This window comes from Dipodomys merriami, unplaced genomic scaffold (assembly GCF_024711535.1).
Source record: "Dipodomys merriami isolate MVZ:Mamm:240054 unplaced genomic scaffold, mDipMer1.0.p SCAF_910, whole genome shotgun sequence".
NCBI lineage: Eukaryota > Metazoa > Chordata > Mammalia > Rodentia > Heteromyidae > Dipodomys > Dipodomys merriami.
The window spans coordinates 195,664-218,333 of NW_027206525.1; the positions used below are offsets into that span (position 1 = coordinate 195,664).

At 40.9% G+C, this 22,670-nt stretch overlaps 1 protein-coding gene across 1 annotated transcript in view; it reads left to right on the forward strand.

Moving 5' to 3' along the window:
• Window positions 1–8,960: 8,960 nt before the first annotated feature.
• LOC138821399 (multiple epidermal growth factor-like domains protein 9) overlaps window positions 8,961–22,670 on the forward strand; it is a 91,833-nt gene continuing 78,123 nt past the window's right edge. The window contains exon 1 of the mRNA XM_070013598.1: window positions 8,961–9,659. Within this exon, the coding sequence (XP_069869699.1) occupies window positions 9,050–9,659 (610 nt within the window). The 5' untranslated portion in view covers window positions 8,961–9,049. The remainder of the gene's footprint in view (window positions 9,660–22,670) is intronic.

Genomic DNA, 22,670 nt, shown 5'->3' on the forward strand with positions numbered 1-22,670 from the left:
AGAGATAAATGTGACGTGGTCCATGTACAGCTAGGGTGATCAGTACTGATGGATAACCAGTAGTATTCTTTACTGCTAAGTTACTGTTTCATCCAACTACAATTAGCAACTTAAAATGACCAAAGTAGAGGAAGTCCAGTTAGCCATTGTGGAAATCACTCTGGACCTGAGGGCTAAAGGTCTTCCATTTATTAGCTTAGTAACCTAAGGCCAGTTATTTGACTGCTTTGACAGACAATAATTGCTTGCTCCATGGGGACCATCACTTCTTCCACTTCATAGTATAAGATTAAAAGGTGCCATGTATGTGAAGTGTTTCCAATGGATGCCTGACACCTACTAAGTGCCTGGGAACTTCAGTCACTGTGGTTACCGTTGGTTACTGTTACTATGACAACTGCCATGACTTCCATCTTCCCTTCAGGGTGGTGGCAAAGCTCAAATGAGAAATGGTTAGGAAAGCTCTGTTTGCTGTACAGTTGTCAGTAGTCCCTTCCATTACAATTATAGCAACCCAAGGGAAAGAGTTATTTGTGAAGCTCTGACCCTATTCCTCCCCCAAATGGTTCAAATTCTTTGCTTGGCAGCCAACACTGATGACGAACGAGTGAGTGAGCGAGAGAGCGAGGGTTTGACTTGGTGCCCACTGTGAGTGATGTCCTTCAATAGATCTCCAAGAACAGCAGCAAGTGCTTTCCTGGGCTTATTTTAACATCAGAGAGATTTTGAAGTTGAATTTCAACATTTAGCTTCACTGTGTGGAAATGGTGCTTCACAATTAGTGTTGGCCTTCATTGAAGCTCTTTCTTCCCTTTGTCATCTTAAGAAGAGATACCAGAATGTGACCCAGGGACATATCCCCAGATTCTAATGAGCTCTATTGTTGCTTATGATTGATTTTGAGAATGTGTACTTATTTAAAATAAGATGGAGAAGGTAAAAAGTAGGGAGAGAAATGCCTACAAGGCATTCACTCAGAAATAAAGAAAGCTCACATCTTGGCATATTTAGCTTTGGTTTTTCATATTATCATTTTACATGTTAGGAATGATACCATAAATATTCTTGTAAGCTATTTTTTTGGTAATTTTGTATTGCTAGAATTTCCTTCATGAATCTGTTTTATGGAAGTTTAATAATCCAACACAGAAACATCACAGAGTACAAAAAGTACCCTTATTGTTAAATGGTTAGTTCTAATTTTCTTTCTTTTCTCAAGTTCTGTCTCTGTCTCCATGTCTCCATGTCTCCATGTCTCCATGTCTCCATGTCTCTCTCTCTCTCTCTCTCTCTCTCTCTCTCTCTCTCTCTCTCTCTGTTTTTCTTCCTTTTTGGGACAGAATCTTGCCATGTATCCCAGGCTGGCTGGCTTCAAACTCCCTGTGTAGCCTTGGCTAGTCTCACACTTCAGTTATTTCTGTTTCAGCCTCCCAAGTGCTGGGATTACAGGCATGTATCACCATGACTGCCTTTCATTTTCATTATTCTATGTACCATTCTAATAAACATTTTTGTATATGAATATTATTATTTAGTTCACTTGGGCATATTTATAAAGTGGAAATTATGGGTCAAGGAAGAATACATATATATATGTGTGTATGGAAAGGTTGTATCCTACTAACTTTTATGTTCCTGCCAATAGTGAGAATCACTCTCTAGCAGGAACAGGTACTCCTCGTTTCTATAAATTCTGATCCCATGTGAATCAGCAGGTAAGAAAAAAAGACAACTATCTTGATTTGCAACTCATTGATTACTTTAGCTGCACAGACAGTATTTCATATTTCTTAGTCATTTGTATACTTTTCCTTGTTATGAGTTGTCTATCAGCATTCTTCGACCAGCAGTCTTGGGTAATCATGGTTAACAACTCTAGAGTAGCTGGCAGAAGATGGCAAACCTTGTATTCAGCCACATCTAATAGGAGGCTAAGGCTCTGGCAGGAAAGAATTCATGCATTCTTCAATGGAGCCAAAGAGAGGAAAGTTCCTGTGTGTGTGTGTGTGTGTGTGTGTGTGTGTGTGTGTGTGTGTGTGTGTTTGTGTGTTTGTGTGTGCACACACGAGTGGATGTGTGTTTTATATAGCACATATGTGTTTTACAGCCTGGGAGAAGCTGGATGAGCTACATCTATTATGCTTTCTTTCTTCCAGTGATTCTCTTTTCTTAAATGCTGACCTACTGAGTGGGTTAAATTTAGCTTGTGTCTGTCCTTTCTTCCAATGTGCTCATCAAGCTCTTACTATGTGCAATGCACAATGCACACATTAACGGACTGTGGAGTAAAGAGAAGAACCTGAAGTTGAAAACACTGTTTTCCTAATACTAAGGTACACAATTTAAGTTGCTGCTTATTGGTAAAAATTTGGGAATACTAAGATTTTAATAGGTTTGTAAATAAGATAAAAAACTGTATCAAGAAAGAAAGATCTAATGGCATTCATGAGGAGACAGTAAAAGGTACCAAATAACTAAATACTTTCTATAGGGTGTTAATGCAAGCTGAGTATTTGGGTCTGTTGTATCAACCTTGCAACGCACTGGGTGATGATGTGAACTTGAAAGCCCCTCTTGGTAGATTCCTCCTTTAGAAGTTTTTATCTTTGGTTTTCACATTATTCCAGCAATTTTGCAACGTTTTTTGCAAGGTAATTTTTAGAACCCATATACACAAGTGCATGCATACACTCTACCCCCCATATAGTCATTTCATTCTGTAACCTTTATGTACACAATGACAAAATATTAAGTCAACCAATGAAAACATAAAAATACATGGGTAATATGCTATATATTTGAATTTTTGTCATGCAAAACCCCAAACTTATAATACAAGTTTTCATATCCCTGAATCCTCTCCATTGATTCTTAGTCTGCTGCAGGATATATTTTGAAAAATCTTGTGATAAGTGGTCCTCTGAAATGTTTTCCAGCTCTAAAAATTTGAATTGTCCTTTTGGATTAGACTGCTGAGTTTAATTCAGATTGCCTAAATTTAAAATGTTTCTGAAAATGAAGAACACAGATTTATAGCGTTTGGATCTTTAAAGCCAAGGGTTTTACTCCTCAGAATTCACCTTTGAAGGATTAAACAGCAAGTGCAGTGACTCAATATTGCCCACATCTTTTATCTTACAATATGAGCTCCAAGACTAACTGATCTACTGTGAATTATATAATTTTTATTATCCTTGTGAAATAAATGAACATGGTTGTTTGTTCATTAAACTGGGTGATAATTCTTTAGATGTATGAATATTAAGTAGGTTCTACTTATAAAAGTTGTAAATGTGTTTAATGGATAAAATGTACATTTTTTTCTATTCTGTACAGCTTTGTCTTTTTAAAGTATGAAATACTTAAATGCATTACTTTGATAGGAAATATGTGTGCCTTCTAGGACTGTGAAATGTTCTCATGTTTGTAAGTTATAGTTTTCCCTATCCTAACTCAGTAACAAAGGATTTCTCATGATGTAGTTTGAGAAAATGAGTTTGACTACATCCTGAATTTAGAGGTTAAGAATACTGTTCTCTCTTATTCTTAGAAAATGACAAATTGTTCAATAAATGATCATTAGCAAGTAAGTTTTACCTAATTGAAGGCCTTTATTTTACATTCTTTATACTAAATATTTATATTCCTGGGGGGGGTTGTGATGTTTGTGTACTATAATTTGAAATTCATTTCAAATTGAGTTTAATTCCCATAGATCATATATGTGTATACATGTTTGGGTTTTGGGTTTGAGGTTTGCTTTGTTTTGTATTCCTTACTGAAGCTTACTTTCTTAGTAATAAGAAAATACTTGGAAGGTCTGAGGGAATGGTTTAAATGGTAGGGTTCTTGTCCTGCATGTGGGAGGCCCTGGCTTCAATCCCCAGTACCTCAAAGAAAAACAAAATGACTTGAAAATTAGGGAGATCAGCTGATCACCCACATTAATGGTGGGCAACACAGTGACACTATAATAGAAACATTTACTAATAGACTTTTGTTATCATGTCTTCTTAACCTATTGGACAATTAAAAATGGATAAAATACTCCAAAAAACAAAAACAAAAAAAAAAAAGAGAAGAACCTGGCTTTTGGAGTCAGGCAGATCTTGGGCAAGTCCCTTTGCCTCTTTCAGAGACTCAATTTCCTCTTCTTTCAAGCGCAGACAGAGTCTTAACCTTTGAGGAATGAGTTTGTTAAGAATGTGAAACACTTGAGCAGTGCCTGACACATCACAAGACTCCTTGTAACTCAACAAGTCTGGAACCACTTGTATTTGATTCTGAGCTAGTGCCCCGTTCAAAGAAGAATGGAAGTATGTCCTTTATACAGCTGTGTCTCCTACAGGAGAATGGTCATGCTACTCAGAGTTTCCAACAAGGTCTCTCTGACACCTGCTATTCTGTGGCTCCAGCTGCTGTGAATGAACCCTGGACCTTAAATGTACTTCTGGGGCTAAAGGAAGAGTGCCAGCCAACATTCTGATACATATTATCACAGCTGTAAGGACAATCTTCTCTTCTTCCTAACATTATTTCATAACCATTTTTTTCCTTTATTGTTAAGGGTACTGGCCCAAACCAGCTAGGTCAGTTTGATTTCTGGCTCTACTACTTACTAAGTGACCTTAGGCAAGTTTCTAAATCTCTCTGTGCCACAGTTTCCTTATCTGTAAGATGCAGGTAATAATATGTTATAGGGTGAATGTGTCCCCCTAAAATTCGTATGTTGAAATCCTAACTCCTGACCCCAGATAATGGTATTTGGAGACATTTGGGAGGTGTTAGTTCATGAAGGCATGACCCCTACGGATGGAATTAGTGGTTTTATAAAGGAGATCCCAGGAAGTTCCCATGCCTCCTCTACTGTGTGATGAAAGTGAAAAGATGGCCATCAATGAACCGGATAGGCTCTTCACTAGACATTGAATCTGCTGGTATCTTGATCTTGGGATCCTTCCTTTCCTTCCCTTCCCTCTGCTCCCTCCCTCCGTCTCTCCCTCCCTCCATTAATTCCTTCCTTTGCCAGTACTGATGCTGAACCTCAAGACTTTGAACTCTTGCTCAACTCCCTACCCCACCCCCTCTCAGAGCTGTTGTTATTCTAATACTTGAATCATGCTTTCAGTTCTGGCCCTTTGCAGGTTAACTGGAGATGAGTCTCTGTAATTTGTCTGCCCAGGTTGGCTTTGCACCAGGATTCTCAGATCGCAGCATTCTGAGTAGCTAGGATTACAGGCATGAGCCAAACCACCAAAATTGTAAAAATAAAATTTCTGCTGTTTATAAGCCACAAGATCTATGTTTCTTTGTTATAGCAGTATAAATAGATTAGGACATAATAGTACCTACTTCATAGAGTTCTAAGGATTAAATGAAATAACTCTTGGTACCATGGTTAGCACACTGTAAGACGTCAGTTATCATTAACATTGCAATGACATTATAGAATTAAATGGAATAGACATGGTACAACTTTTCTCTGATGTTGTATATTTAAGATGTTTCCAGTTTTAAAATGTAAATTAAATATTCATTTTTTTTGGGGTCCAGTCGTGGGGCCTGAACTCTGGGCTTGGGCGCTGTCCCTCAGCTCTTCAGCTCAAGGCTAGCGCTCTACCACTTGAGCCACAGCGCCACTTCCGGCTTTTTTCTTATATGGTGCTGAGGAATCGAACCCAGGGCCTCAGGCATGCAAGGCAAGCGCTCTACCACTGAGCCAACTTCCCAGCTGCTAAATTAAATATTCTTAACAAATAGTGAAGTCATCTTGTATGTCTTTTTTTTTAAGGGAAGGGAAAGAACTGAAGAATTAAGTGTTGAATGAAGCAATTTTAGTACACTTAAATTATCTTTCAGATTTGGATGTGATGGTGCATGCCTGTAATCTCAGTACTTAGGACGCTGATATATTTGAGGCCAACCTGGCCTAAATAGTAAGACTTTGTCTCAGAAAAGTTATCTTTAAAAAAGAAAAACCACTTCAACACTTTCTAAACATATTGTGGACTAACTGCCCCACGTCAAAACTCTGGCTTCAATGTGATTCTTGCCTGAGGCAGAGCTGCCCTGAGTTACTTTACAAGGTCTTCCAGTCCTTCCTTCCAAGATGCTCCTAGCAGAGAAGCCACATCAGCCTTTCTCCTCTGCTTCCAGAGAACCTCTGATACAGCACAACTTAGGACTGCAGTGTACACACACACACACACACACACACACACACACACACACACATTAAATATCTAGGAGGGCAACTGTCAAGCCATATCACCTTATGGGGAGGTTAGAGGCCAGAGATTTTTGTTCTGGTCTTTTTACCAATGAAGTTTAATGAAAGCAGTGATGTGACTGAAATTCACATTTACCCAGACTGAGCATCATCTGTGTGTTAGGCTTTGTACAAATCTCTTCCATCCTAAATGTAAAACCACATGAGAGAGGATTTAATACCATGGTATAGAGGAGGAATCAGAGGCTCATTAAGGGCAAAGGTTTCCTCTAAGGTCACACAGTTGGCAGAGCCCTGATCCAAGTCTGTGATGCTAAAGATACAAGCTTTTCCCAGGGGCACCACAGGATCTCTTTTCCATTTAATCAACATGGATTAGAGCTCACATTGTATTGCTCCTGCTAGGCACTGAGAACAGAAAGATGCCATCAATCACTAGTTCTAGTATTAAGGCTGATGCTTGTCTGGGAGAAGTAAGAAAGCTGTGTGGGCAGTTCAATTTATCCTGTTGTATGTATTTCTGAAAGCCATTCTTAATCCTTTTAGGAAGAGGCAGGGAGAGATAGATGGATAGATCAAGTTGGTAATCAATGAATAAAATAAAGGAGGTGGGGAAATAAGGGCAGATTAATTTCCATTTAGAAATCCAAAAGAGCCTCTTGGAGAATGTGGCATTTCAGTTGGGCTGAGGAGGAGAGAGAGAAGGTGCATGTCTTGTTCACTCCCTTCCTAAACAGAAGTAAAAATAGAAGCTCGTTAGTGCTTGCTAAATATTGGTCTTGAAACCAGAAGGTTCACACACTCCTCTCATTTTGCCCCCACTTCTTTACACAGACAGCTTTGTCAGGACATACCTAGAGAAAACCACAAATTCAAAAATACAACACACATATCAGCCAGATGCTGGTGGCACATGCCTGTAACCCTAGCTACTCAGGAGGCAGAGGTCTGAGGATCACTGTTCAAATCCAGCCTGGGCACACAAATATGAAGGACACTTGCCTCCAATTAACTAGCAAAATGCCAGAAGTGGATTGGCTCAAGGGATAGGGCGCCAGCCTTAAGTGAAAAAGCCAAGGGAGAGAGTGTGAGGCCAATAAGTTCAAGTGTCCAGCACCAACCAACCGACCAAACAACCAACCAAACAATCCCAACCACTAGGCAGGCACAGATTATTAACAAAAAAACAAACATGCAAATAACATCTAGTTCCCATATTCAGATTCACACAGGTATAAAACTCACATAGATGAACTTATACATATGCTTTTCCACCAAGCACATACAAATCCTTTCCACACCCACTACTCAGGCAGGAAAATAAAGGCATGCTTTCTTTAACATACACACGTTTGCACACAAATCTCATCCTGCTGGTCTGGTTGGAGTCCAGTGACTAATGGGAAACCAAGCACAAGTACCGACCGTGTAGGGGAGGCATCAAGAAGGCCAGGACTGGGTTAGCTGCATAGCTGGGATTAAGCCCAATCAGATGACAAACCTGCCCTGCCCGGCTGCCCCCCTAGAAGCTGCGCTGCCATGGTCCTGGCTGATGGTATGAGGTTGCGCATGCCTGATTTGCAGTTTCACCCAGGGTTTAAAGTCACCCAGGGTGAAGCACTGCTGTCAGCCCCACCCCCATCTCTGTGACAACAGGCCAGAGTCTCTGGGGGAGCCCGGCAGGGCTGAGGCCCTCAGGCTGCTTTCCAACCCAAGGCTTGTCTGGACACACTTCGCTGAGAGTAGTTAGCATTAATGAGGGTTTACCATAGTGGGCCAGGCACTGGGTTAAGCCCATTATGTACATCATTTAATTCTCCCATCAGCTCTGTGAGGGGGATGGGGTGCCTCCCATCACCTCCATTTAGTGGTGAGAAAACGGAGTCAGACCCCTGAACCACTTCGCTAGAAGCGGAGATGCAACTCCGGTCAGATTCTGGTCTTCCTGGGGTAAAGTGTGCGAGGTAAGTGAGTCCGTTTCCCCAGGCAAGAGTCCAGCACCTTGTGCCCGGGACGGGTCTGCAGACCGGCCCCGTCCAGCCTGGCTCCACTGATGATGAGCCAGGCTCACAAGCAGGTGCTTGGTGGGGGCGTGCCTCAGTTTCCCCATCCCTGAAGTGGAAATGGCAGCGCAGACCTCGCAGGGCCTAGGCCAGGCTCTCCTGGCAACAGAGGCAAGGCTGTCACAGGGTCGACCTGGTTCCTTGCGGGGGGCCGCAGGCCAGTCCCTGCCTGAAACGGGGTGCGGCGCCGGCGCCCCATTGTTCAGGAAGGCGGGGTCACTCGGAGAGAGGAATCCCCGCCCCGGGTCGCGCTGGCAGCCCGGTGAAGCAGAGGACTTGGCCCGGCGTCTGCCGCACGGGGCGCGTCCTTTGTCTGCTCCTCCGCGCCGGGTGCCGGAGGGCCCGCGCCCGGCTCTACGGGCAGACAAAGCGGGAGCCGCCGCTGGCCCGGCCGGCTCCAGCGGCGCTCGCACCACCCTCCTCCCGCCCTACGTCCCGCCCCTTTTCCCACGATGTCTTCTGATTGGTCTGCTGGGCTACAAAGAGGCCGGGAAGCGGGTGGGTCACGTGGGCGAGAGCGGCCTCTCATTGGCTAGGTACGGCTGCCAGTCGAGGAGGGCGGGCTGTCCGCGCTCGGCCGGGTCGTTCCCTCCGAGCTGAGGCCCGCCCGCGGGGCCGGCCGCCTGTCAGAGAGGGAGGCGGCGATGGTGCGCCCGGTGGCAGCGACGACGACGGCGGCGGCGGCGGCGGCGGCGGCGGCTTCCTCGGTCGGATTGCCAGGAAGAGAAGATGACTGACCAACCGACTGGTTGAATGAATGAATGGCGGAGCCGAGCGCGCCATGAGGAGCCTGCCGAGCCTGGGCGGCCTCGCCCTGTTGTGCTGCGCCGCCGCCGCCGCCGCCGCCGCCTCGGTCGCCTCGGCCGGGAATGTCACCGGTGGCGGCGGGGCCGAGGGGCAGGTGGACGCGTCGCCGGGCCCGGGGCTGCGCGGCGAGCCCAGCCACCCCTTCTCTGAGGCGACGGCTCCCACGGCCCAGGCCCCGCCGACCGGCCCCCCGCGCGCCACGGTCCGCCGACCCCCGGCCTCGACGCCCCCAGCCCGGCCCCCGGAGCCCACCCCTCCCCGGGCCACCGCGGGACCCGCGGCGACCTCCTCCCGCGCGCCGCCCGGCCGCTCGCCGACCGCTCCTCCCGAGGCGGAGCGCACTGCCACCACCCCGGTGGCGCCGACCGCCCTCTCCACGGCCACTGACCGGGCGCCGACCACCCCGGTAGCGACCACCGTTTTGGCGCCGACCACTCCCCGGACCCCGATCGCCGTCCTCCCCAGCAGCAGCAGCAGCAGCAGCAACAGCAGCAGCAGCAGCAGCCGCCGCGTCCCGCCCACCCCACCTGCCACCGAGCCCCCCTCCCCTCCTCCCCCAGGTGAGTCCCCGCGCTGGCTGTCGGGCGGCGGCAGCCTCCCCACCCGGACCCCAGCCTCGGGCATCTAGAGTTGGGCGCTTGGCTGGAATGGTTCGTTTCGCTCCTCTGGTCTCGACTCCCCAAGGGGAGATCCAAGCTCCAGCCGCCTAGGTTGACCCTCTGCACGACCCACCTCGCCCCAGGTCTGGGAAGTCTTTTTGTCCAGCCTCTCCCCCTCCCTCTTCCTCCCCCCCACCCCCACCCCCACCCCCGGGGCCGTGCTCTTTCGGGTCGGGGGAAGCTGCCCTCGCCCAGGCATCGCATCTCTTTCCAAACCAGGTTTTTCTGGCCTTTGTCAGAAGAGATCCAGCAGGGACGCAAACTTTTGGGTTCGGCTCTACCTCGCCTGGTTTATCTGGGGAAGTTTGAAAATCAGCAAACATCCCTGCTTCCATCCACCCCACAGGTCAAAGGCTGAGCGAAAGGGATCCCGGTTTCCTTGTTCATTTTTCTTCTTGTTGTTGTTAATATCAGATGTGCCTGTGCCAGGTGGAAGAGGTAGGGAGAGGATTTTGTTTAGAAACAGCAGTACACTACCCGAGGTCACAAAATAAAACAGCTATTGTCATCCATGTTTTCTCTGCAAGTAAGTAGATTCAGTAGGTCATTTGGGGCACGTGTGTTATCTAGGTTGAACACGTTTATAAATTAGGTTAAAACCCTTCCTTGCACTACGTATTTTCTCAATTACAAGGTCAGGTGTTCGGTTAAAGACAATTTAAGCAGGGATGCCCATTTTTGTCCCCTTAAAAACTAGGCTGATTTTGCTGATGCTGACAGAGGCCAATTTCATTTGGAGTTCATACAGAGAATAAAGCTCCTCTTCTTTCTGGTTAAAGTCTCAAGCAACATTAGATCTGACTCCTTTCTTTCTCCTTTTATATCTAAAGTTGTCCTTAGCCAAGAAAATATAACTTGTCAAGACTTTAGACAAGAGTTTCTGAGTTCTTTTGCTTAGAGTTGGGGTGGAGGTATGTCCAAAGCCCTTGTCTGGCTGGATCAGCTGACCTAATTCTTAGGCTCAGTGGTTTACTGTGAGTCAGGTTATGGACTTTGGACTATAATTGTGTCTGCAGAGAAATTTCCCACATGGTTATATGCTTTGATACAGTGTTGGTTTGGAGTTTGATTATTCATTCTGAAAAAAAAAAGCCAAATTTGGATTGATTCCAGCTTCAAGGGTATATTAACTAGGCCCCCCCTTTTTTTTAACCTGTGATGATTTGGGCCTCTAGAAGAGACACTGACATATGATTAAAACACAGGAATTATAGTGGTTGAAAGTATGGACTGTGTTGTCCATTCCTAGGTTAGAATTCCAGTGGGCTGTCCCTATGAAAGCTTGAGCGAGTTACTTAACCTTTCTGGCCTCCTTTTCTTCAACTGTGAAATGAAGATAATTATAGTACTTGTAAGATTGCTGTGAGAATTAAACATCTTGAGCTGAATCTGGTGGTGCATGCCTGTAATCCCAGCATTCAGGAGGCTGAGACCGAGGATCATAAGTTTGAGCTGAGCTACATACAGAGATCCTCGCTCAAAACTGTCTTTAGTGCTTAGCACAATTCCTGGTATAAGCACCATGTGTATGTTAAATATGCTTTTGACCAAGCATTTTTTTAAATAGAGAAAAGCATTTGAGAAACCAAGTAGGGACTTGCGGTGATTAAATTTTTTTTTCCATTTAGCAAAATATAATGAAAAAAAAAAGAATTAGATTTTTTTTTAAAATTTCAAGCACACAGTAGCATTAAGGTTGCAATTTCTTACTATGGTTAGTATCGGATAAATAACTCAGGATAATTGGTTTTCCTTGTTTTAAAAAGACACTAAGATAACCCTTTCTGACAAAAACAAAGCAAAACAAAAAACCAAAAGTCTACCAAGTGAAAAGTGAAAGTTACTGTTTTCTGGTTTCAGTAAACCTCTAGATGTTAGTAGTGTTTGCAGCTGGTTGGTTTTTTTTCCTTCAAACTTTTTTTCTGGGCATGTGTGATCATTACACAGAATTTTTAAAAATAGTTTTTAGGTGGGCAGGTTTTGGTCTAGAGTGTGCAATCCCTGTACTGCAAAGAAAATTTAATTGAATAAAATAGTTTTTAAAAAATGGAATGATTCTATAATACTGTTTTACAACTTGCTGTATTAACTGTGTATCATTGATTGTATATATACATATATATTTATGTGAGTACCTTGGATCTAATTATTTTTAATAGTTGTACTTCCTATTGTCAGAATGTGTCATAATTTATTCAACCAATCTCTATACACACTTAGATTGCTTTAAAGAGTGGAGAAGACTGTTCTTAAGTTCATCCCATTTTTATTATATTTGTCTAATACTTTGATTTGAATCAATGCTCAGAATTCAAATAAATTTCTAGTAACATTGGGCTAATTAGTATTTGCCATTTGAATTGTTCAAAGTTATTAGTATTTTCCATGGACTAACCTTAGTTTTAGCATGTCCAACTCTGGTCACTTCCCTTTGTTTTAAATAATCTGGAGTTTTACTACTCTGTGAAGTCACTCTGGGTTGCCAGTATCTAGTTCTCAGGCGCTTCATTAGCTTTGTGACCTGATAAACAATTTTAGGATTTTTTTTTTTTTTTTTTTTTTTTTTTTGCCGGTTCTGGTACTTGAACTCTGGGCCTGGCCACTGTCCCTGAGCTTCTTTTGCTTAAGGTTAGCACTCTCCCACTTGAGCCACAGTGCCACTTCTGGCTTTTTTGAGTAGTTTACTGGAGATAAGAGTCTCACAGATATTCCTGCCCCAGCTGGCTTTGAACTGTGATCCTCAGATCTCGGCCTTCTGAGTAGCTAGGATTACAGTTGTGAGCCACTGCTGCCTGGCTTAATTTTAGCTTTTATGATAGCAAGTATAGACTATTTAACCAGAGCCAAGGGTTTAAATAGTAAACAGAGCTCTTTGACAGAAGAAAACTATTTGAATTTGAAAGAGCTGATTTGGCTTGTAAAGCTGGATTCCCTGGCATTAGGAAGAGAGGTTCTTCCTCATTTCAATATTCCTATAAGAACTAAGTATAATATTTGATTTGATACATCTTACAGATGCTTTCTGAATTAAGAATTTCTCTCTTGGAGACTTAGCTGAGTGTTTTTGCTTACCCCTAAGTTAGGGCTCTCCATTGTTTACACTCACTTTCTGCAAACTGAAAGTAATTGCCCAGCAAGCAAGCACTTTCCTCCCACAAACCTGGCAGAGTACTCAACTGATCGGACAGGACATTTGGGGAAGGGTAAAGAGGGATGCTGGGTCACTAGCAAATCGTAATAAAACTCTGAAGTAATGACAAATGTTGGAGTTTTTGAATTATTGACTAATAGGGTACAATAGGCTTTTCTATTCTGACATGGCTCTACATTTTAAGAATGTATAGAGGTAGCTGATAGGCATAGCTGTAGTTAATGATGATGGTCTGGCTGGGCCCACTGGAGGCCATGTAGAACAAGTCTGATTATCTGAGCCATGGCAATTCTGAAGGGTTTTAGAGACAGTGATTATGCTCCTTTGGAATCTGAGCTAAATGACTTCAACTCATTTAACTGGTCTTTATGTGATATGTTTTCATATTTCTTTACTAGAGTCTCCTCTTTACTATACTTTTTCAGTCTTTCTGTGATACTCTCAGGATGTGGAAAAAACCTGGACATAATATACTAGCTGTGCTCAATTAGCTCTAGAAGAGAGGACAGTTACCTTGTTCTTTCTAGTTGTGACCTTGAAGATGATATAGTTAAGCCTTGATCACAATCTCTTTAATGGACATATTGGCTCCATTAAGATACCAGAATTTTAGCCAGGTATCAGTGACCCCTTTAAGCCTAGCTACTCAGGAGGCTGACATCTGAGGATCTCGGTTCAAAGCCAGCTAGGGCAGGATAGTCTGAGAGACTTATCACCAATTAAACAGCAAAAAGCTAGAAATGGAAGTGTGAATTAAGTGGTAGAGTGCTAGCCTTGAGGAAAGAGCAGCTCAGGGATAGCCCTCTGGCTCTAAGGGCAAGTCCAGGACCCATACAGAAGAAGAAAGAAGAAGGAGAAAGAAGACAAGGGAGGTAGAGGAAGAGGAGGAGGAGACAGAAAAGGAGGAGGAAGAAGAAGAAGGGGAGGGAGAAGGAAAAGGAGAAGAAGAAGGAGAAAAAAGATACTAGAATCTTTTACTTAAAAGCGTAAGAGCCTGATGGGTCTTTTTTCTCTATGGGCTTGGAAATTCTGTCCTTTTCTAAACTAACAAATGGAGACATTTACCATACATAGAGGATTGATTTGATTGTTAAATTCAAGTCATCCGTTTAGATCCCAAGTTTGTTTGTGTACTCCACCCAGTTCATTCACATTACCTACAGGGTGTTCTTACAGACAGTCAAAGGGCAAGTCAAGGCGGGCTGGTTATTCTTCCTCACAGGGTAAGGATGGATGATAAAACATTTTTACAGGGAAGGGATAACAGTTTAGGTGAGTTCTCAAGTGTCTGTTTGACCAGTACTGTAAAAAGGAGCCTTATTTATTTGAGGTTCAGGTAATGAGAGGAAAGCCCTAGTTTGTAAATTCTACTACAACATGTAAATGAAACATTTGCAATAGATTCTATTTGCTTTGTTTTCCTTTTCTTATTGTTGGTTTGGAGACAGGATCTTGCTCTGTAAACCAGGTTGGTGTGGAACACACTCTATAGCATAGGCTTTTTTCCTTATTCTCCCTCCCAGTGCTAGGATTACAGGTGTGGACCACCATATCCAACTGTGTATATTCTACATGAAATAATAGCAGCCAGAGCCCTCCTACTCAGACTGGAAAATTCCTTTTTTTTTTTTTTTAAAGCTAGTACTGGGGCTTGAACTCAAGGCTTTGAGCTCCCCTTCACCTTTTTTGCTCAGTGCTGTTGCTATGTCACTTGAACCATGCCTCTAGTTCCATGGGGAAGATGCTTTCTTCATCTTAAAATTTCCTATTACTAGGCTCAGGATCTTATTACTTATGTTTTATTTAAGAAGATACCATTTATTTTAAGGAAACAAACTGTAGAGATCCAAAGATAATATAGGTTCTTAATATTTTATTCAATTCTGGGTGCTTGAATATATTTGAGAATTTTTCAGATTTTAGGAAGTTAATAAATCCACCTTACTGACGCTGGGACAGCATCTAGTAGCCAAATATTTGAGGATATTCATTACAAAATACACATTGATTGGGATAAAAAGAGACTATAAGTAGTCTTGCATTTGAGCAGGCCAGGCTTTGTTGCCAACTATGTTCAGGGCAGGGCAGGTATTTGCCACCAAATGAGTTACAGAAAAATATTTAGTTTTGGAACTTCAAATATTTAATCGGGTCTGAAGGATGTGGACTACATAATTGCAAACACACTATGTTCCTGGAACTATTTTAAGTGTCTTACATATGTTAAGTCATTTAATCCTAGAATAGTTAGGTCTTGAATTAGTTACTATTACTACCCTGTTTCCTTTTTTTTTTCTCCTTTCCCTGGTGTTGGAGGCTAGAGATACAATTCAGGGCCTCAATTCCTATTCTTATTTTCTGATAAGAAAACAGGTCCAGAGAAGACATTATATTCTATACATTTACCCTCTTCAATGTTTTATGGTTGTGGTATTAAATTATAGCTATTACTCTACTCTTGTTTTATCTTTAATTTTGTCTGTGATAGATAAATTTATCTGAATTCTTTTTTAGGGCCAAGTCTGGGGACTTCTCAAACTTACTTCTTATTCTTGTCCAAAGTGCCTCATTTTGTATAGAAATTCCTTAGTCTGAATAGTTTCTGGAACAACATAAACTCCAGAACATTAGTTTGAAAGCTTTTGAATGATGTCTTCAGGAAGCCTTTTGGCTAGTTGAAAATTTGCACATTGAAATAATCTTACTAGACCTTTTTATCTTGATTTTACTAAGGACCTATGAAATTAGAGTATGCATTACTTCTCATCTTAGCATTCCTAAACATGTGAACATTAACTTCCAGACGTCCTGGCACCCTTATAAAAAGAAAGGAAGTAAAGCATTATAGTGCTGGTTTTACTGATGGGTAAATTATGGGCAGAGAGATTACTGCTCTAGGGCACTTCATAGATCAGAAGAGGATAGAAATATAAGATATTGTTTATCTGAAAATGTTAGATGATATTTTTAGTTATAAATAGCCTTAATCTATGCCTTTTAAATTGATCTTGAACTTTGTTGTTTGTTTTCTTTAGGTATAACATGAAAGTCTATTTTATATCATAGACACCTGGTCTGTGATCACTTAAGTCTTCTTTTAAGGAAATTTATCTGGTTTTCACTAGAAACTACCCTACACTTTTGTAATTTTAAAGGGAGATTTTTAAAAAAATAGTGATGAAAAAGATAGAGATTGTTGAGATCCCTATGTATTTGAGCAACAATAAAAGTTTGCTCAGAATAATTATCCTTGATGGTGTCTAAGTACTTCTAAGAAATTCTGATTAGTATCTGAATAACCTCTCTAATAATGCCACCATTCCATAAGTTATTGTTCTACATATTATTGTTAGAGAAATCTTTCCCAATTTTTCCTTCTTAAAAACAAAAGTCTTCATTCTACTCTGCTTGCTTGTTTATAAATGAAAATTCTTCTATATGTTCTTCTCATTCTTGTCTCATTATTAGCCCATTCCATTCTTTCCAGGTTCTTTTTTTTTTTTTCCCGTTGTGGGGCTCGAACTCTGGGCTTGGGCACTGTCCCTCAGCTCTTCAGCTAAAGGCTAGTGCTCTACCACTTGAGCCACAGCGCCACTTCCAGTTTTCTGAGTGGTTTATTGGAGATAAGAGTCTCACAGACTTTGCTGCCTGAGCTGGCTTTGAACCGCATGATCCTCAGATCTCAGCCCCCTGAGCAGCTAGGATTACAGGCATGAGCCACCGGCGCCCGGCTTCTTTCCAGGTTCCTTAGGGACCCAAATTACCCTCTCTGTTGAACAACTTACTACTTTGACCTCCCTCAGTGCCTTCTCAAAGCCTAATTCTTCCACAAGGCCTTTCTAGATGAACAAAAAGTCCTTGAAGATGTCTTGGTATCAGAATGCATGGGGTTGAAGACTTTGCACTCAGAATAAAACATGTCTTACTCAGTGACTTTATCCCTTTTCCTATTGATTTAAATAAATTTAATTTAGGTTATTAAGTCCATTTGAAATACAGATGTCATCATTTGTATAAATATTTAGGACATGGTGCTAATTACCTCTTTTTGAAAAAAATAGAGAAAAGATTTTCTTTTTATCTGAGGATCTTTATTGCTTAGATAAACCTCTTACCCTTCTCCACCACTAAGAACAAAGTAATCTTCCTCTAAAATTTTTTGTATTTTAAGTGGCATTTTTTCTGTATATGAGTAATTTGAGCTGTTTTTGTTGGTAAGTTGACTTGGGATTTATACACAGTTATGCAAGGTTTAATTTGATTGAGAAATGTTTAATCTTTTGAATAACAGAATTTTCCCTATAGAAACATAATTAAATTTAATAGTGTGAACAGAGTACTTATAATAATTAACAAGTTTGAAGTGCATTGTGCTTTACAGAATGCCTTTAAAATTCTTAGGACTTTGCCATCCATACTTCATCCTTATTGATGTATTATTTATGTGTGTCAATATATACACAAAGGGCCTGGGCACTCTTCCTTAACTTTTTTTTTTTTGAGTCTGGTCGTGGGGCCTGAACTCTGGGCCTAGGCGCTATCCCTGAGCTCTTCAACTCAAGGCTAGCGCTCTACCACTTGAGCCACAGCGCCACTTCCGGCTTTTTTTCTTTTTGCTTATGTAGTGTTGGGGAATCGAACCCAGGGCCTCATGCATGCAAGGCAAGTGCTCTACCACTAAGCCACCTTCCCAGCCCCTTCCTTAACTTTTTTACTCAAGGCTAGTGCTCTACCATTTGAGCCACACCTCCACATCTCACTTTTTGCTGGTTAATTGAAGATATTAGATATTTCTGTCCAGGCTGGCTTTGAACTGTGATCCTCAGATCTCAGTGTCCTGAGTGTAGCTAGGATTACAGGCACAAGCCACCAATGCTTAGCTCTATCAGTCTTTTTAAATTAAATATACATCATATAATTTAATTTTTATGTAATACAATTGTAAATATTATTATCCTTATTTTATGGATGGCTAATACTTGGATTTATGAAGTTTAAGTAGTTTGCCCAAATCTATCATGTTTCATAAATTCTATTGAGGACAGGGATTTCTGTCTTGTTCACATTTATATCATCACTGTCCAGCCCCAAATTAGATTCTCAATATTTAATGACTTACTGGCCAAAGAAAGAACACTTAGTAGCTACAGTAGACATAGAGTATATATGCTTGAGGAAAATAATGTAATAATAGCTTATCTCTTAGTTTAGAAATGCACTTTTATCTAACTTACCCCAGTGGCTTATAATAATAGTATAAGAACCTATTACTTTGGCAGATGGAGTTTTTTTGAAATCTAATATATTACATTAATTATTAACTTGTTACATAACCTTGTCCCTTCTATTTTTCTTAAAGGAAGAACAACAATAGACAGTGAACATCTGATGATGTTTGTAGAAAGAATAGCTAAAGTTGGAAAGCTGAACCCTTGTCTTTAAGCCATGGAACTCAGGGTTTGTTTACTAATCCTTTGATCTTGAGCAAATGAAATGATAGAGGTAGAATTTGTTTATACTTTTTAAACTGCATTATTTGGGTAATTGAGCTTCCTTACATGTGTTTAGGAGCTGGGATAGGGACTAGAGAGTCCGGGTGGGTTCACATGTAAACCACGTAACCCCTACCTCTCTCTTCCACATCACTACCTACATTTTAATCCATTCTATTATTATTATTAGGATTTAGTCTTTCACTAAAAATTTTTTTTTGTCAGTTGTGGGGCTTGAACTCAGGGCCTGGGTGCTGTCCCTGAGCTCTTTTGCTCAAGGCTGGTGTTCTACCACATTGAGCCATGGTGCCACTTCTGGTTTTGAATGTTTTAATTGCAGATAAGAGTCTCACAGGGACTTTCTGCCTGGGCTGGCTTCAAACCTTGGTCCTCAGATCTCAGCCTCCTGAGTAGCTAGGATTATAGGTGTGAGCCACCAGTGCTCACCTCACTAAAGATTTTGGAAATATAAATTCTCCTACTCTGACATCCTGAGATAAAGAAATTATAGTTGTTTCTGAACTATTACACAGTTATTACAATACTTGGATTTGGTAGCAAGATACATAAAAAGAAGAGAATTACACAACGTATTAATTGATTAAAGCTAAGTAATGAGTTTGTGGATAACTCCAATTGTTTCTTAGTGCTTTTCTGAAATTGCCAAGCTTTTTCCATGAGTTTACTTAGTTTTAATTTTATAGTGATAAAAATAAATGAGTTAAGATGAAGAAAGGATAAGTTTGGTCAGTCTCACATGAGATCAAGTTGGATGATGTCACACAGAGCCATTTACCTCTACTTTCTATGTTTGACTCAGCAAATTTAGTCTAAATCAGAAGTATTTGCCAAGTCTCAGTGTCTTGATTCTGAAGAAAAGAGACTGGTGAGATTGTGTCCAGAGGCCTGACAAAGCTTAAACTCAGGGTAGAGATAACATATGTAAGATTTGGTACAGTTAGGGAAGGTTAACTGAAACTTTTGGTATGAGCTAGAAATGGAGAACTGATTTTTTTTTTCATTTTGTTTAGTAAATGGAGTTTAAAATGTGTACTTTAATTTAACTGAAGCAACTTATTCAAATAGATATAGTTTAAAACATGCAAAATTTGAATTCATGGCCTTGTTCACAGTCTCTACCAATAGAAGATCTTTGTTCCTTCTCTTAAAAACACAGACACTCCCACCCCCAAATTTGGTTTCAGTCTGTCCCATATGTTTTACAATTAGATCAGATGGGATTGCTTTTATACTGGTAATATAACAGCTGTTCTATATGATGCCTTGCCAGGGAGACTGCTAAGCTTCAAGGGAAGGGGAAATTTATTCATTGGAAAGAAGGAATGTGTTCTGCCTAGTCAGAAAGAAAATGATAAGGAGTAGAAATGTTTTAGCCGGGATGTGGAGTGCTAAATAGCTTTTATTTAGTAAATGTTACACTCTTTAGATAACTGACAAAAACTTATTGCATTGTATGCTTCATAGAAACTAGCATGTTAACAGGGATTAGTTCTTTTTTTTTAAACCTAGAGCTTTTACTTGACACACATATGAGCAAAAAGAAGTTAGAGGTAGTATTGTTAATTCTAAGGACAACATAATAACATAATATTCCCTCCTTTTTATTTTTTTTGCCGGCCATGACGCCTGAACTCTGGGCCTGGGCGCTGTCCCTCAGCTCTTCAGCTCAAGGCTAGTGCTCTACCACTGGAGCCACAGCGCCACTTCCGGCTTTTTCTGTTTATGTGGTGCTGAGGAATCTAACCCAGGGCCTCATGCTTGCAAGGCAAGCACTCTACCACTGAGCTACCTTCCCAGCCCCTACTCCCTCCTTTTTAAAAACTTTGGTAATTAGTGTGTGTGTGTGTGTGTGTGTGTGTGTGTGTGTGTGTGTGTGTGTGTGTGTGTGTGTGTGTGTGTGTGTGTGTGTGTGTGTTGGTACAAGTGCTTGAACTCAGGATCAAAGTGTTCTCCCTTAGGTTTTTTTTTTTTTTTTTTTTTTCCAAAGCTGGTGTCTGCCACTGCCATCTTTTTGACATCTTTTTGCTTTTTCCATCTCTGGAACTTTTCTGTCCAGGCTGGCTTTGCCCCAGGATCCCCAGGTCTTAACCCTTGAGTAACTAAGGATTACAGATGTAAGCCACTCTTGCCCAGCAGTGACAAGTCTTTAAAGAATAAACTAAAAAAATACTCTAGGAAGTGTTTAGATGGTGGTCACTTTAAAAGAAACAGCATGAATCAAATAGCTTTTTAGGTTCTCTTTAGTCTTATCAATCATTCATAAGAATGCATAAGAGTATGGAAAGGGTTACTGGAAATTATGGGAAAGAGGAGGGGATGCTTGCCATTCCAATATATGTATTCTACTTTATTTGTGCATTGAGGCTTGGTTAAGGTAAGACATTGGATTTTTCCTGCTGTATATTTCATGTCTGATTTTTATGTTCCTTATGATCCTACAGTTCTTTGAGCACAGCATTAGCAATAAAACCCTAACATCCACTGATGTGTGTGGGTTAATGAATAGTTATACAGTATACCAAACACACAAAACATTTTAGTTGTTGGGTATTATTATACCGAATTGTTGGTATATTGCCTGCAAACCTAGCCTGTTCAACTGGTTTTAAATTTTAAGTTAGTTTGTTGCATCAACTTGTCCACAAAGTCAGGGCTGAATGGTCTAGATAATAGTGGAATGGCAGCTAGAAGAACTGAATTCCAGTTTTTCTTTTCATTCATTTTGTGCATTATTAAACACTGTTTTCATGGTCCTGTGATTTAGTTTAACTATAAAATGAAACCTATTACTTCTAGTGTCCCAAGATTTTTGAGAACATATAAATTACTTGCTTTTTTTTCTCTCAGATACAAAGTCTTTGTAGAACTCAAGCTGTTTTCCGATATTTTTCCATAGTACATGGCTTATATTGGTTTATAATATAATGTAAATAAAATAGCTCTGATTAAAGATAAATATACACACATGCATTTACAAATTGCTACATATACAATATAGTTTATAGGTAATTCAGTTTTATAATCAATTATGCTATGGCTTTGGAACCTTTATGTTACGTTGTTGTTTTTTTTGTTGGTTGTGGGGCTTGAACTCGGGGCCTGGGCGCTGCCCCTCAGTTCTTCAGCTCAAGGTGAGCACTCTACCAGTTGAGCCACAGTGCTGCTTCCAGTTTTATGGAGGTTAATTGGAGATGAAAGTCTCACGGACTTTCCTGCCCAGGCTGGCTTTGAACTATGATCCTCAGATTTCAGTTTCCTGAGTAGCTAGGATTACAGGTGTGAGCCACTGGGACCCAGCTTATGTTAGTTTTAATGTTTTGAAATAGAATATCTTTTGAGGTTGAAAGTAGTACTATTGCTGCTATTATTATAATTTAACCTATTAAACTTGTTTTTCTCTTGTTTCCATTTCTTGGAGTTCATTTTGTAAAATGAACACATAGCTATTGAGCCTTTGGGATCTGCTCTATGAATATCCTCCTTTTAGCCTATTAAACTTTGAGTGCTTACTGTGTTCAAATCACCATATTAGTGCCTTTTAATAGTTTCAGAAAAACTACTCCATAAAGATTTTATCACAGAGTTTAATATTTATTACTGCATATATTACTCTATTTTTCATTGCAATAAGTGAGCTACTGTAATTTATTTGTTATAAAGGCAAGGGTGTACATTGGATTTAGCACTCTGAAGTCAAATGTTTGACAGATAATATGAAAACAATTCATCTCATTTAAATTAGCTGTCCTGTCATCAAAAAGAGCACCACTCTATTTTGGATAGTGATTGAGGACTCCACAGCATGCTTTACTTGAAAGTTTGGCAGAACCAGGGACCAGTGACTTGTTTTCCTGTGTCAACTCCAGCACAAACATAATCGTTTTGGGTTCAGGTTGGCCTCTGAAAGCATAAAGTCACCTGGAACCAAGCCAGGCATTTGATATGTTTAATCCTGAGGTGAGAGTAGTCAAAGTGCCCATCTGCCTGGCTTTTACACTAACAAAACACCTGGGTGATATGCTAAAGAATATGTCAAAGAATGGCCCTGGCCTTCCAGAAACTCTCATCTACCTTACACAATGATATATGTTCTCTGAATTTGTAACTTTGAAATCAAAGAAACAGTGAACTATAGTGTTATTGAGTAGGTATTAATTAATGTCTATGTTGATTTACTAATGCTTAATCATCTGTACATACTTAGTAACTAGCACATAGTAAACACTTAGCTGTCATTATTATTACTAT